General features: G+C 41.4%; 1 protein-coding gene across 3 annotated transcripts in view; it reads left to right on the top strand.

Annotated features, from left to right (window-relative positions):
• The window catches only part of TENM3 (teneurin transmembrane protein 3), a 609,811-nt gene that overhangs the window by 523,593 nt on the left and 68,875 nt on the right, over positions 1 to 17,343 (top strand). For 2 of the 3 annotated variants that reach the window (XM_041753665.1, XM_041753666.1), the window contains exon 13: positions 7,924 to 8,070. In XM_041753665.1, the coding sequence (XP_041609599.1) occupies positions 7,924 to 8,070 (147 nt within the window). Of the gene's footprint in view, positions 1 to 5,354; positions 5,382 to 7,923; positions 8,071 to 17,343 lie in introns of all 3 variants that reach the window. The other variant, XM_041753664.1, reaches the window with a different exon arrangement.

Consider the following 17,343-nt stretch of genomic DNA (forward strand, 5'->3'; position numbering starts at 1 on the left):
TGAAGACGGGCCCCTAAGATTTTATTGTTGTAATTAAACTGAGAAATATTTCCAGCTTCTGGACTTTGTGCTATTTGTCTGCATCTAGGCTCTACCTAGGAGTCAACTCAGCGGCCCAGTGAAAATGCTGTAACCGAGTTAAGATGATTCAGCCAAGCATATTGTGGACAGTAGAATGAATCCGAATGTTTTGTGACTATGTACATCAGCAGCTGTGTATACACAAACTGTTTGTATTTTTCCCTTGTGAGCTGTCTCCTGTATAAACAACCGCCTTGGTTTGCCTTGGTTTCTTCTTTGTGTTTTTAAAAATCCTTTTGACAGTAAAAGGAAAGCAAATTTGGCATCAGTGCCATTCTGGGTAGACCTCCGAATATCCCAGTTCCTCCCCCGAAGCAGAGCAGCCTTCTTTGGGACTACCACTCAAAAGATTTCCTGCACAGAAGTTATACCTTCACTGAACTACTTCTTTTCTTTTTCAAACTCACTTGTTTTCATTTCTTCTTGGGTTTCTCCCTCTGTTTTAATATCTTGCCAGTTGGTTTTCTGAGCTTTGGGCTTTTAGATCATGCTACCGCTTTCTTTATCCTGCATAAGGTACGCTCATTTATGAAGCTGGGTCCAGTAGGTTAATATTTCAAATTAGTTTAGATTTTAATCTTACTTCCTGGTTTCTCCCTTTGATTGTCAATGTTGAATTAAAGATTTCCACGTCTTTTTCATCGTATTTTTTCATTCAAGTAAATTTATTGACCATTCCAAAAACAGATGATGCTCTAGACTACCTTACACTGGTACGAAGTTCTGATTCTTCTGAATTGTGAATATAGCTGATTTATTACGTTCATGGACTTTGGTCACAGACTACATGGTTGGAATTTTAGCTTTGCTTCTTGCTAGCATTTTGACCTTGAGAAAGTTACTTCACTCGACCTCAGTTTCTTCATTGGTGAACTAAGTAAGGAAGATAACAGAAGTTAACTATTGCCCGTACAGTGGTGAACATTAAGCCATCTCATGTGAAATGCTTAGCGTAGTTTTCCACACTCGGAAGGAGTAGTGAATGGTAGTTACTGTTAATACTATTGTATGTAGTTTGGATGGATGGCTTGGAAGAGGGGAGAGAAACAGATGGATGAAGGAGAAAGGCAGGATTTGGAAATGTATTGCTCACATATGTTTCTCAAAAAGTAGCCTCTGTATTATTCATAGAGTTTCTTCAAAGGCTGCAAACACATGTAAGACCTACTAGAACCACCATAAGAAGTACACTTAATCATTTTATTCGGATACTAAGAGTTTCCCATGAGCCAGGCAATGGGAAGACAGCTTAGCATGGCCTTAGAGTTTTGTTTTTTTTTTTAAGATTTTATTTATTTATTCATGAGAGACAGAGAGAGACAGACAGAGGGAGAAGCAGGCTCCACGCAGGGAGCCCAATGTGGGACTCGATCCCCGGTCTCCAGGATCAGGCCCAGGGCTGAAGGCGATGCCAAACCGCTGAGCCACCCGGGCTCCCCCAGAGTTTACATTTCTAATGGAGAAGATTCACACCCCCCAGCCCATATGTCTTGTGTTCTTATGGAATCTCTTAATGAAGTGATTATAACTAGTTCTTGATTCACCTCTTCTCTTTTTACATTTACTCCAGTGTTCATACTCCTAGACTTCTTCCCTGACAAGGACTCAGTGAGAAAAAAGGGAGAATCAGATAACTGAAAGAAATGGAGGGAGGTGGGTGCCCATAATTTTGATAGATCGGCAGATGAGGCAACAACACATAGGTAGAATTTGCAAAAAGTTGCTCTTTGTTTCTAGTGTACATATTAGGTGTTAAAAACTGACTACAAGAGTAAATATGAGCCCCTCCTACAGGACCTGAGACTCCAGGTCATGACTATGGGGTACAGACAAAAGTAGATCACTGATAGTCTCCACCTCCACCGATCTTCCCTAAGACACAGAAGGTGAAAATATGGCTATTAGGAGCTTTGACAAAAGTAATAATTCTTTTTAAAGAGAAACATCTAGAGGGGAGTGTGTGCAAAGGATACAGTACAGCTCATTTGCTTTGGTGACACTGGAGGTCTATGGGCTACTCATGGAATAAAAATACTCTGATGATCCAGACCTTTCTTTCACATCTGTTGTTCCACCGAATCTTTGCCCATCTGAATCAGCAAGTAGACCACAGACTTCCAACACACGGGCTTGAAAACTGATCAGTCATTTCGTTTGTTATGTTCTAGAGAGGACTGTGTATCTGAGTGAAAATTGAAAGAGAGACAGTAGAGAGAGAACACAGACCAGGAATTAGCTCCGACAGTTAAAAGACACTCACCTGCACTCTATCCCATTCTCCTAGGGTTGTGAGGAAGATTAAGGGAGAGTCTAATACAGAGTGCTTAGAGCAGTATCTGATGCCAAGTAAGCCTTTCTTATTTTCAGGGAGCAGAGCTGGGATCAGGGTACTTTAGGCCTGTCCCCTGCATTCTTCTAAATCTGGTCTGAACCAGGACAGAGACTGGGATCAGAGTTAGAAATTTGGGGGGACCATTAATACATCAGCCAGGTGTTCACAGTCTGCAATTTATGGTACCAGAGCTCACGGAAGAGCTGAAATCAGACAGCATTTTGTGTCTGTGAGCATGCATGTATTTCTGGGGGGAGAATCGGTAACTCTCACCACTTTACTCAGAGATATGAGAATCACTGTCTTACAAGAAATATGGTAATAATACTCACCTTCTCTGTCTCACATGGGTTTTTTTTTAAAGATAAATAAATTGAAACTCCAGGGAAAGTGTTTTATGAAATACATTTTACTAGAGAATAGCTTTTTAAGGCGTTCCATTATATATGTCTAGCACTCATGTTTATAAGAGTTTTCTTCTATAAAGCAAATTTAAAACTTTTGGTGAGTAGATCTAATAGGAAGGACTTTGTTTTAGTGTCAGAACACACTCATTAGTTTTCAAAGAAATTTTTTTTGCGATTTAATGTGCATTTCAGCCTGTTAGGTATATTAATTTTTAAATATACTGTATTATTTTTATGATTATTGTTCCTAATGGCTTCTTACAACATGCCTGCATTTTTCTGATAATTTCCTGTAGTGGCTTATATAATGATGTTTTTATTGTTGCAATTATTATTTTTAATAATTATTTGAACCTCACATATCGACATCTCCTTTTAGCATCGTATTACTGAGAACAAGGCTTTTGTGGTATTGTCAGAAATTTTAATCTTCGAGGACAAAATATACATGGTGGTTTTTACCCTTTCTCTCTTTTGAAGCTACCAGCCTCACACTATTACCTCATATGATATAAAATGCGAATGACAAATCTTGGTATCTCTTTCTCAGTACAGATCCTGTTCTTATAGTTGGTTTTAACTGTTTGCAACATTTGTGTTCAATATTTTTAATATTTGAAGTGTTGTATAAATTTTGACCTGCCGCGTATTTTAAATATATTTGCTGATTTCATCTCCACTTTTGTTGTTCTTTTGACCCAATGACAAACCTCCTTTTACCTGTAATCAGTCCACAGTTTTGCACAATTGATTCTGTCTGCTAAAATAAGGGGATTGGCTGGATTAGAAATAATCCATTCCTCCTTTAAAACTACTAATCCAGGTCAGAATTAGTTCCATTCCGTATTTTGGTTGTGTTAACTGAAGTGGACTCAATGTAAAAGCAAGACTCTCCAACTATGAGCAGTGTGGTTCATTTTTAGAAATTAAGAATTCCTTCAAAAATACTACCCTGTCTGAATCAGAAACTTCAGAATTTTTAAAGGCACTTTGTGTATATTTAGATCATCAGTTGAGCTGTTACGAACCTCTACTAGGTTATATAATGTCTGGAAGGGACTAGTAAGAAATCATATGAATGATGTTATACAATAGCACAATTTTATTTTAACGTTTGAAAATATGATTATTTTCATTAAGTTATAATTTCAGGGTGGTATCTAAGAGTGTTTCTTCTTCACCTTAATTTCCCCTGCAATATTGTCAATTAGTTATAAACACACTTATTTTTAAATGCAATTCAAAAGCCTCTAATGGAATCCTGTGGCAACATGAAGAATCCTTTTGTATCCACAGTACCGATGTGTCAGAAGCATTTATGGTTTTGTTTATGCACATGACAAAACTCCCAGACCTGAGTGGCTCAACTGGAAGTTATAGTTTAAATCATTCTGTTAGGAGTTCTGCTACCACTTGCATGTGTCAGTAATGAAAAATAATCAACATAAGCATCTTTGAAAAGCAATTTTAGGTCATTAAAAATGTATGAGTTTTGACAAAGCAAGAAGATTTCAGGCTTATTAAGAATATATTACATCTCTGTGCTGAGTGAAGGGAGAGAGGTATTTATGCCTCCGTTCAAGAGGAAAGGTGTAGCCTAATTGTAACCTCATGAAAGATTAAATGGACAGGTAACAGTAAAAGACTTCAGTCTTAATCCTGTTCCTACAGAGCTTTTGTGAGAAACAGAGCTGTTCAGGACAAATCCTGAAAAGAAACAGGATCTTAGAAGAGTCTCTGTTTCATAATTGACTACATATGCAATACATCACTGTCCCATCTGACATGTAGTCAAGGGCTTCTGGCAATCATTTTCTATAGAATTTACACGTGCCTTTTTCATGGTATTTTAAGTTTGCTCCATTGGCTCAAGAATTCTCAATTACTTCGCTTTTTTGCTTATTTATTAAACTTTAAAGTTTGATAGTATGTAAATACATAGATGACTTGAGACAGAGAGGGAAGCAGGATTCCGGTGAGTCCCTCTCTCAGGTTAAAGAAACAGAGCATTACAACAGACATAAATGGTTCCTCCAGGCCTTCTGTATTGTCCTTTTAGGCCCTGAACTGTGCAACCATTACAAAACTACTTTGTTAAAAGCAAACCTTTAAAAAATTAGCATTATTTTCTATCCCCCACCCCCCAAAAAAAGTTTATTTGTAGCTCTCATAGCTGTAAATCTCCCAACTTCTTTAGTAAAAAGAATTGATTCCACTTGTTCTATGTAGTTATTAAAGTAAAATCAAGAAGGATCAGGGTGGGTGAATTCCAGATAATCTGTGAAAGGCAGTGTTAGTTTACCTGTACACTTGTCTTGAAAATGCTAAAGTGCTTCCTGGAATCATGACCGCACTTCCTGAAACGTGAATATATTGCAGTTTTAGAAGATAATGAAGTGCATCTCTGTCGTGTGATGTGAGTCTTATGTCAGCTGCAGCTACTCGATTTGCATGTAAATTCTGAAAATTTCCTTGTCCCATGTGACACTTCTGAAATGTCTGTCTGTTCTTTTTTTCCTTTTTAATTTCTCAAGCTCACTATTTGGATAAGATAGTTAAAGGTACTGTATACTTGCTCTTTGTTGACATATCTACATATCTATATATAACCGTGTATCAGATTGTACTAGGTATGAAAATAGACTGTTTCTCATGCATATTTCTGTAAATTATAAATCAGGCTTACATTATGTGAAATGCCTTGGATTTAAAGTATTGAGACTTCAATGTCCGTGTCTCATTTTTATAATTTTGGGTTATCACAGATTTCATTCCTATGTAAAAGCATTAGTTCTCACTGGAAACAAAAACTGAAGATAACAGAACATTTGCTGTTTTTTGTTTACGTTTTTATTCTTTCTTTTTTTTTTCTTTCTTTCTTTTTTCTTTTTTTTTTTTTTTTTTTTTTTTTTGCCTTAAGATCTTCATTGTTGGCAATTCAGCGGATGAGCTTTAAATTCTATCTTGAAGGATCACAAATGCTCGCTGTCTTATCACAGAATAAGAAATTGTCAATCTAAAGAAGATTCTGGTTAATACATGTTGAGAGAAGTCTCATTTATCCTTACATGGAGACTTCTTTAAATGTTTCAAAATCTATGTGATCTCATAATTTCTGTTCTGTTATTTTCTGAAAAACTACAAAATTACTGTGCATTCCGTAAAACAAAAATGATAACGTGGCTCAGCAGAAAACAGCAGATTCTTGTCTCTTCAGTTCTCGTAGAAAGAGGTGGAAAATATTTTTTCAGAAGATGAAATCCCCTCTCCCTTTCTCCTCAGATTGCCTATTTCCTATTCCTTGTTTGTGCTTCTTATTAGAATATGAAAATATTCATGGCAATATCCAGGCTTTCATATAAAAATTCTTGTGTGCATGCAGTCACCTCTGCTGCACCTCTTCATCAGTGGGGCAATTAAATCTTTCTTTTCCGTTAAAAACAAAACAAAAACATCCGGAAGGAAAACTCACCTTTTCTGTATTGAAAATCCATAAATACAGATGGTAATCGTCTGAACGAAAAGCAGAAGTAAAATTAATCTTATCCTGACCTGATGCTATCCATAAGTATAATTTCATTTTACCCTGCCACAAGAGACTGTCAAAATACTCTTCTTTCTCTTAGCTCTAATCTTAAGAGACAGAACGTCTCTTTGAGATATTGTTACTTCAAGTTCCACAGTGGAGGACGGGAAGCCAATATATGAATAATTCTTTTAAAATAACATAAAATAAATATCTTTAAACAGATTGTTCCCTTAAATTTTGTCACCAAAACAAGATTAGCATTCTAATTACAAGAAGCTGGATAACAAACCCCAATTGCTCTAGTAAGCACTTTTTGCTAATATGTATTTCTCTGTCAAATTATAAATAATTCTGTCCAAAGAGATCTGATTAGTAGCTAATTATTCTTAAAATTTTGGAGCATTTCTATCCTTGTTTCTGCCAGTATCACGTCACACTCATAGACAAGAACACCAAAGTCTACCTAAGTGTCATCCTCATAAACAGATCATGTTGGCTGCATGCCAGATATCATCAGTAGGAAGTGGCAAAAATTGTTTTTTTTTAAATGTCATGTTAGACTGAAACAATTATAGATTTTGGATATATTAAATTATTTTAATTGTTTCCCAAATTTTCCCTCCTTGCCCATAAAAGCAGACAAGATAGGATATAAAGGTAACAGCATAAAAGCCTTAGGGAGATTGTCACCAAATATCACTCTTTGCTCTCTGTCTTGAAGCACGTCACTACCGTGTTTTTGTTCAGTCTATCAATGTTTTATCGTGGTCCTTATGGTATTTCATTTTGTCCGTCCTAAGTAATCAAATATGCACAGCTATTACATTTAGTTGGAAATCCTGTCGGTCCTGTCCCATCCGTATGCAGCCTGAATCCTGATGTTTGTTAGAATAGATGCTAAGCTGCTTCACTATTTCCTGGGCTTTGCTTATTCTGTGAAAAGGAATGTACTCTTGGCATAAAGTATAGTCATCGAGACTGGCCTATACTTTGTGCACTTACTTAAGGCACTGTAATTTCACATGAATGTACGGCAACTCTGAGGCCAGATAAAATTAATGTTCTCTTTTTAACATCGTTCACATCCTCATGCCCACTCTCATGCTTTTGAATTTAGAGAGAATTTTTTAAAGCAACAAGGTGCTTTCAGAAGGCACATCCTAATGAGCGACCACTAATGTCAACAACAGATTAAAAATCTCCACCAGGGATTCTGAAATTACCTTTTTCAGGATGCTTTTTCACACCATACAATCAACCTTGTTGCTTTGCTAAAGGGGAAAAAAAAATTTAAGTTAATTTTGTCTGGCCTGTGGCTAGTTAGTGGATCGTTGCATATATTTCTGTCCTGCACAGGTAAGTGGTGTCTCAAGGGTCAGGCCAATCAAAGATGCCACTTGGATAAGAATTAGATTCCTTAGAGATCGTTGCTGTTTCTATCCATGTGCAATTACAGTATTTGTGCTGTTTACAAAGGCCTGTTCCCACTAAGTGTCCCTTATCTGTTTATTTTAGGTGCAAAAACTTTCAATACTCAAATCACTTGTGTTTTCCTTCTTTGTCTCCTTTGACAGAGGGTTGCCCTGGACTGTGCAACAGCAATGGAAGATGTACACTGGACCAAAACGGCTGGCATTGTGTTTGCCAGCCAGGGTGGCGAGGAGCAGGATGTGATGTAGCCATGGAGACTCTCTGCACAGATAGCAAGGACAATGAAGGAGGTAAGAGATGCCGAGCATGAAAACACGTGTGTGCCAGAACACGGGTTTCTAAGTTACACAGTGTCCTGGTGCCAAAAAAACAATCTGATCCCCGTAGGTTAGATTGATTGAAAACTGTATGCGCGCTGATAGATTATGCTCCCTATTTTCCCCGAAACAAATGCAAGACTATCATCATTCAGGGAAAAGGCAAGGTAACCACGCTACTGGGTAGTGTATGTCGTTCTCCATCGCTTTTCCTAACCTCCGGATAGGTGACGATTCTCCTCATCATGGTATATGCGGCCCTGTGAATGGGGAGCTCTAAAGCAGTATTTTGAGAACTAAACATTTCCAAAAGATGCAGGGCATTTCCCAAGCTCTTCTGATGAAAGGCATGGATGGAAAAAAAAAAAAAAAAAAGAAAAAGAGAAAGAAAGCAGCCTCCTTGAAGCTGTACTCCCCAGTGTCCATTTATCCTAAACTTCACAACCTGCTAAAGGACTATGGTCTTCCACCCCGTGTAGGCCCTTGGTTCAGGAGTAATTCTTTCCCCTGTTGTGCACATTTTCATTTCAGAGGATCAAGAGTGAGAGCTGGTGATTACTTCTCCGGTGATGAAATGGGGGCCCCTGACAGCCTCTCAGTCTTGGCATACCTTTAGGATTGAGTTTTTTGTTTGTTTTTAAGGTTTTATTTATTTATTCATGAGAGATGGAGAAAGAGGCAGAGACACATAGGCAGAGGGAGAGGCAGGCTCCCGGCAGGGAGCCCGATGCGGGACTGATCCCGGGACCCCGGGGTCACGGCCTGGACCCAAGGCAGGCGCTCCACCGCGGAGCCCCCCGGGCGCCCCTCCCCTAGGGGTTTGTCTAGTCATTTATGAAATTTTGTTTATTTGAGAGAGAGACCAGGGGCAGAGGGAGAGGGAGATGCAGGCTCTGTGTGGGGCCCCGATGCGGGACTCGATCCTGGGACCCCGGAGTCACGGCCTGGGCCCAAGGCAGGCGCTCCACCGCGGAGCCCCCCTGGTGCCCCTGGGACTGAGTCTTTGGAAGCAGCTCGGATCCCGTCTGGGCCCCTCCAGCCATCGGGGCTGTCATTAGGGGTGTTTGCCCGTCCTCCCCTTTGCACCTGCTCCTGGGCCATGCCCCCAAGAGCAGGACGGCGGAGGTGAAGAGTGCAGGTCCTCACCCTGCCCCGTGCCGCTGTGACCTCGCAGTCGCTTCATCCGTGACATGGGCACAAAGGGAGAGGCTGGATAAGGAAGGAGCGCACCGCCCGGCCAGGGGCCCGCAGTAGGCTGCTGCTCCTCCGCCTCCCTTCAGCTTCCGTCGCGGCTTGGCTGCAGTTCCCGGAGGCGGCCGGGAAGATGAACACCCTTTCCCTTCCCGCGTGGAGGAGACCTCACTACTGTCCTCAGGGAAGCAGCGTGACAACCAACGCTGCTTGGTTGCCTCAACCTCCCCGCATCCACTGCCCAACGCACACGCGCACACACACCCCCACGAGCGCATCCACTCCCCAACGCACAAGCGCGCACACACCCCCACGAGCGCATCCACTCGCCAACGCACAAGCGCGCACACACCCCATGAGCGCTTCCACTCCCCAATGCACAAGCGCACACACACCCCCACGAGCGCATCCACTCCCCAACGCACAAGCGCACACACACACCCCCCGCACTCCCCAATGCACAAGCGCGCACACACCCCATGAGCGCTTCCACTCCCCAATGCACAAGCGCACACACACCCCCACGAGCGCATCCACTCCCCAACGCACAAGCGCACACACACACCCCCGCACTCCACACAAGCGCGCACACACTCCCACGAGCGCATCCACTCCCCAACGCACAAGCGCACACACACCCCCACGAGCGCATCCACTCCCCAATGCACAAGCGCGCACACACCCCCACGAGCGCATCCACTCCCCAACGCACAAGCTCACACACACACCCCCACACTCCCCAACGCACAAGCGCGCACACACCCCATGAGCACTTCCACTCCCCAATGCACAAGCGCACACATAACACACGTCCTACGAGGCGCGCACGCACATCTCCTACACAGACTGGCACACGCATGCGCACTCGCGCTCCAGCCTGCACCTGCTGTCCATTCTCCAACCTAATGTTTGTGTCTCCTCTTCTGGGCAACGCGCTGCCCTTCTTCACCTTTAGCTTCTAGCAAACTGTTCCATTTTCCTTTTTTTTTTTTTTTTTTTAACCTGGGATGTCAAGAAACCTGAGCCACAGATTTGAGCCACAGCTGCTTTTCCTCTTGCTCCTGCTGGCTGCGGGGGTCCTGAGCCCCAGAGCCACCGTGCTCAGGACTCCTTGTCGCCTCGACCTGCCTTCACCCTGCGCTTTGTGGAAATGGCAGCGATAATCGTCCCCGACCGCAGTCCAGATGGCAGCTCTCCTCGGTGCTGCCCCATTGTTTTCTATTGCCCAGGGAGGAAGGAGAGCTGCTTTCCCTCCTTGATCGTATATTCCAGATTTTGTCTTCTAAAAAGAGATTACATTGAGGAGGTTACAAACTCTTCTCAGAGGGAAGCGAACTGCAGGGCCAGGTCTGCAGAGACATGGCTGAGTAATTTAGGGTCTAATCAACTCTTTAGTGTTGTTATCAGCCAAGGAGGTTTTTTTCCCTTACCTCAAAATTTATCAGCTGTGAATTGGCCTGTTCCCCCTTTGTTTATTCTTATTAGCATGAAACTACGCTATCTCTAGGCTTCCCTCTCCAAGGGGAAATCTGAGCCGATAGAAGACCTCCTGTGGATTCTTTACTTATCTCCTATAATTTGTATTCCTGTCCCTAACCTAATTTTGTTGATCTTCTGAGAAGGAATCTCAGTGCCAGCTTTATTATACCCTGAGATCATCACCCGGGTGCCTTATAACCTAAGCCAGAGGATTATTTGAACTTAAGCATGGACTGTGTGAATAGAGACCATATTTTCCACATCAAACCCCAAATCAGGGCACATCATCTGGCCATTAAGGAGATCATTATTGTTATATGAGGTCAGTAGAGCCGAATGTTTAAAATAGTACCGTACCTGAGATTTCATGACATATGCTCGCTTGTGCTGATTGAGATCCATTGTTCAGAGTACGTCCGATGTCAAATGGCAAATTAGCCAGAAAGTAGCCAAGCAGTTTGATTTAACTTATTAAGGAGGAAAAACAAATGAAGAGGTTGATTTGGCCCTAACTAGCATGTCATAGACGTAGCCACTAGTCCAGACTGAGCAACATTGTACAATATGATCTTTTTTAAAGACAATAGAAAAAAATTAAAGAACAAAAAAGGCTGCTTACTATCCCCAGAACTGAAGAAAATACATTAAAAGATTTTAGAAGTGACAACACAGTTGGGGAAATAGTCATATTTATTTCTTAGACCAAGAATCTTTCTTCCCCTCTATTTTTCTTTACCAAATCCATCTTGCTCCATCTCCATGGTCTAAGACTCTAGATCCTCGAAATCTAAATCTCACTAAATCACTGTTCCTCTTTGCCTGTGGGGCCCCACTTTTCTATGTCTCTAAAGTGTGTAAGAAAAGGCAGTCTTATGAGAGAATTCTTTAAGAGATTCTTCTTTAAGAAACAGACTACCAGTAAAATGGGTGGGAGGAATTTATCTGTAGCCCCTCCCTCAACACCCACACATTCATAAGAAATAAATGTCTTGTTCAGTTGGACCCTGCTTCTTTAGCCCTCAAATAAACACCTGTCCTGCACTCAGGACCGCCAGCATTTCAGAAATAAGGGCAGTCTTTTACCCACAGTAAAGGCCCTGACAGAGATCCCCAGTCTGTTTGGCATCAACCAGGTGCCTCCCCAAACCGCTTCTCAAATCTAGCTCGGGGTGTCAAACAGAGACTGTTGGAACAGATGATCTGGACAAAGGCAGGCAAAAGAATAGAAGATTTTTAAATCACACAGTGGAAGTGAGAAATGAATGGTCACTGGACCAGGTAATTGTGTTTAACATCTCCTAACAGAGCGTGTATAGACACTTTGGGAGCAACCACACTGTATCCTGCCCTAGTTGAGGAAGCTTTCAGAGCAAAGAATCAGCAGTGCATGCCTAGCCTTGGCTTATAAATATTTCTTCTTCAACTCTTTCTTCACCTACAAAGCCTCCCTCTGGGCTGAGCCATTTCCCATTCATATTCCAGAACTCCATCTGACAGTGAAGTTACTAAGATCAGAGAAAAGCCAGGTAAAGAGCTGGGAACTGGTCACCACTAAGTGCAGGGTGATGGGGACTGGAGTGTCACACCGTGAGGCTGTTCTGCCTCATTCTGTTAGCTACTTGAGCGTCTCCTTTAGTCAGCTTCTGAAAATGGCCCCGTCTGTCTCACAGTGTGCTCTACCTCAGGCTTCTGCTACCCCTCCACGAGGATATCCCTGGCATTTGTTATTCTCACCAGGAAAAGACTCTGGGGTTGTACGTGATAGAAATTCCACTCAAAGGGTCTTAAGCTTTAAAAAAAAGGAAAACTTATTAGCTTATATAACTGAAAAACTCAGAGATAGCAGCACCGAGGTGTTTAAACAATGGGAACAGAAACCTGGGTTAATTCATCTGTCAACTCTGCTTTATTCCACATTGGCACCGTTCTCTGACGGTCTCTTCCTCAGAATGACCCCCAGCAGTGCTGGGTTTACATTGCACAGCATAATAACCCAGTGCAAGGAGACAGCCTTTATCAAATGGTTACATGAGGCCTGGGTCTGAGCCGGACCCTCATCGGCCTGAATTCTGTCCCCTGCCCAAAGAAAAATTGAAATTCTTTCACCAGAAGAAAGAGGTGGATGGATGCTGGATAGGCAGAAAAACAGATTCCACTCTAGGAATATTAATAGCTGCCCGCAGCATTTAGTTTTAGTGTAACCAGGGCATATACCCCTGTACTATTTCATGTAGCTCATAGACTTCTGTACTCTCAGGAGGAACTCCTTTATTCTTTATCTTCTTTTCTCCCCAAGAATTATAGCCGCCTCACATGAGAACAAGAAAACCAGTGCCGAACCTCAATATGCCTTCCATGCCCCAGGTTGGCAAGGCCCTCTCCAGTTCTCCCTACATATTTTTTTAATAAATTTATTTTTTATTGGTGTTCAATTTGCCAACATATAGAATAACACTCAGTGCTCATCCCATCAAGTGCCCCCCTCAGTGCCGGTCACCCAGTCACCCCCACCCACCTCCCTACATATTTTTATAAGCATCGTTGTTTTTGCCTAGCATACCCCCTGAGAATCTCATTCAGTAGAGAGTTTTGTCATTGTAAATAGCTCCCCATATGGTAGCCCCACTATGCAAGCAGCGAAATGCAAAAGCTTGCCAGAGGTAATTTACCTTTATAGCAACTCAAGATACTTATTAACAAAACAGTTTCTTGGGGCGCCTGGTTAAAGCTCAGTCAGTTGAGCATCTGACTCTTGATCTCAGCTCAGGTCTTGATCCCTCAGGGTTGTGAGACCAAACCCTGTGTTGGGCTCCACAGTGGGCATGGAGCTTCCTTAAAAAAAAATAAAAATTAACAAATAAATAAGTAGACAAGAGGATTTCTCCAAAATACGTTATCAGTTGTTACCATGTTCTCACTGTTCTAGTTAGAGTTTCTTTTGACATCTTTCATCCATGTATGGTCCTCCAGTGGATAGCTCCCCTGGGGGTTCTTAAGGCATGGGACCCAAGCCCTCTCTTAGAGAGTAGGTGGTTGAGAACACAAAAATACTATCCTTTATGCAAGAATCGTGGCATGCCAAAATATGATGCCAGGAGTGTGATACATCTTACTTGTAAGTAGGTAGAGTTATTTTTTTGTCTCTCAGAAATATTATTTTGTGGGGATATGTCAGGAAGATGTACCTAGAACAGGCTTTTTTTTTTTTTTTTTTTTAAGTGCAGGCTGATGATAATGGAGAGGAAAAGCACAATTCCGTTGAGGTTATTCAGAAATCAGAAAGATAAAAACAGTCAGGCGGCGGGGGTGGGGGGCTAAAGAATACAAACAGAAGGTTCAGACTGCAAGAAGCAGTGGGAGTGTGCTAGCAGTAAAAACCAGAAGTGGAAAAATGAATGAAATGTTAATGTAAGCAGCAGGATGAGTGTTGTGAGTGGGCGGGGGCCATCTAAGTTTGGAGATTACCAGATGAAAATAAGGAAATGTTTGAAAATAGGTTCTTAAAAAGTTCTAGCCGGAAGATGGGACTAATGTCTTCTCCAAACACATATTAAGGTAACATTTAAATAAAGAAGATAGAGAGTAACAGACCTGGGAAGAAAGGGTGGGGAGAATGACTTTTGAAAAGAGAGAAGTGTATATCATGGAAACACAAGCGTGGCATGCAGACTCTCAGAGGGTTAAGATATATTTTTCTGGTAGATCATGATCTGAGGGAAAAATTACTATGAATGTGAAACACTGACTCCCACTTTTGGGGTGAGACTTGGGTTCTTCTGAACCCCTTTGCACAGTTTTTAGAGCAATGTAAATTGCCTTCAAGGAAAGAGAAGTCCAGCTTGTGCTCTCGGAAGCAAAGCACCCCAGTAGCTTCCCAATCAAGTGCAAGGAACATGGGATTTCACCACTAGATTTGAATAAGGTTTAGAGGGAGAGAAAAGTGAGAGCCACGCAGGCTTGGAGCTCGAAGTATTTTACAGCCAATGCCAGTCACTGCGACTTCAGGTTTCAGAAATGGGCAGTGCACAGGACCTCTTCAGAAACAAGTCTCCTTGTTAGACATTGTCTCTACCTCAAGAACTTTGGCGTTAATGGTGAGAGCTAGTCATAGTAGCCACAGGAAACAAATAGAACATTCTTGTTGTCAAAAGAGTTAACCGCTGTCAACAGTTTGGTGTGCATAGTTCTCCTCCTTCATGAATGAGCATAATACTGAGAGTTGGAGAAGGGTAAGAAAAGAAAACCAAGAGACTGTCTCCACTGTACCTTTAAGACATCATTTTGATCTGTTTCAATCTAATTATCTCTAGAAACTGAATCCATTCTTCCATTCCTTCATCAAATACATTACATTGTATGCTGACTTGGTGCCAAGAAGTGTACTAGATATTGGGGACACAGTGATGAACTCAGCTCTGAAGGAGCAGCATGAGCCATTGCCTGAGCTGCTGGCTGAAGGAATGGAGGGGAACAGCTGGGGGTCCAGGGAGTAGGGGGCTAGAGAGCAGGTCAGAGGTCTCCAGGTAGAGGAAACAATAATGATGAAAGGTTTTTGAAACCATGGTAAGGAGTTCTAACTACTCAGAAGGCAGTAGAGGCCAAATAAAGGACTTTTTTTTAACTAGAGAAGTGAAGTTATCAGACCTGATTTCTGCAAAATGACTTTGTCAGAAGTATAGAGGATGAATAGTTGGGACAAGACTGGAACCCAGGAAACCAGACTGTTGTGGAGACCTCGTTAAGAGGTGACCATGGTGGCCTGAAGGGCAGTTTCAGTGAAATGGAAAGAGAAAAACTCAATAAATATTTGGGGTGAAGAAAAGAAAACCTGGTAATTGATGGAGTGCAGAGAAAAAGGAAGGGAGAAGAGGAGTCAAGGATGACACTCAGGTTTCTGCTTTGAGAGACTGGATGGGTGGGTTGTAGAACCATTCATTGAAGTAGGAAATACAGAAGAAAACAGCATATTTAGAGAAGATTAGATATCTTGTGTTTTAGACCCACTAAGTTTTTAGATATTACCTTACATAATATCCAAATGGAAATATCTAGAAGGCAGTTTGTGGATTTGAAGTGCTGAAGAATTATCAGCCTAGAGACATATGTGAGCATAGACACCAAACCTACAAAGAGACCACTGATGGACACACACACACACATACACACACACACACACACACACACACAAACAAGAATAGTCAGAACCCTAAACATGATTCCAATTCAGTCATAAATAAATTTCATGCATATCACAGAACGGTGACTTTAAAAAGTAATGAAAGGTTTTATACACTTTGAGAATTCTGGAGTCTACAAATAAATTATTCCATCAGAATTTCTATCTCTACCTCTAACTTGGAATAGGGGAAGGGAGCTTCCAAATACTGTGGGGTAGGGCAGTAGACATTAATTATCTTTTGAATAAAAAAAGAAAATTCATTAAAGGGAAATTTATGACTTTTTATCCAGTCATTAAATCAAGGCTTTGAAAAACAGGTTCAGGTATCCATAGCTACTTGAAAGAAGAAAGTGAGTTTTGACAAGCAGATCAAAGCCAGCATAGGGGTAACCTGGGGAAAGACCTGGCGTCAGAAGTTTTCATGTAAATCTGGCAAAATATGCATGGTCTAAATTTGCTGGAAACAACGTCAAGAATGATTTGAAGAATACAAGGGAATAGGCAGGGTAGAAACATTAAAGCAAGACCAGAGGCTGGCAAGCTATGACCTCTTGGCCAAAGACTGTTTTTGTAAATAAAGTTTTATTGGAACACACCTATTCATTTCCATAATGTCCACAGCTGCTTTCACGCTGTAAAGGTGGCATCGAACAGTTGCAACAGAGACGGCATGGCCCTTTGCATGCCTAAATCACTTACTATCTGGCCCTTTGCAAAGTAAGTTTGCCAACCACTGTTATAGTCCAGGGAAAGCCTAAGGTAAAAAGAGAACATGTTTTAAAATAATAACTACAGCCATAATGTTCAGGATTGAGTGGTCAGAAGCACAAACTAAATTATCTGCTTTACATCAAAGAAATTGCAAAGGAAGAAAGGCCCTTTACTGATCTTCGAAGTTGTTTTTCATTAGGTTTTGAGCATTTCTGATGTAATCTTTAGATTTTTTTATGATTAATTCTATTAGATATGATGTGTACACCAATATAAATTTAAGCCAACCTAATATTCCCAATACTAAAAGGAAACTCAATGATTTTGAGAAGCTATTCCACAAAGACAATTTTACTACAGTCTACATTTGGACAAGCGGATAATCAACTTACTTGTACTAGATAGCCCCAGCTATATAAGTACAAAGAATGAAAAATGTTCTCCCAAGTTATAGAGAGCCGGATTCATAACCATCCGTCACTTGCTTGGGCAAGTTACTGATAAACTCTGCAGAAAAACTGTGTGTCCCTGCATCTTGGCTATTGAAAATGAGATTCTTTCTCTGATTGATGTTAGCAGAGAGGCTTGTAAAAATGCATTTCCAACTGATTAGTTCAGAAGGTGTCAATCTCATGCAGTTTTATGACCTGCAGACTACATGCCAGATGTACATTTGCTTTTTATAA

This window comes from Vulpes lagopus, chromosome 4 (genome assembly GCF_018345385.1).
Source record: "Vulpes lagopus strain Blue_001 chromosome 4, ASM1834538v1, whole genome shotgun sequence".
NCBI classification, from domain to species: domain Eukaryota; kingdom Metazoa; phylum Chordata; class Mammalia; order Carnivora; family Canidae; genus Vulpes; species Vulpes lagopus.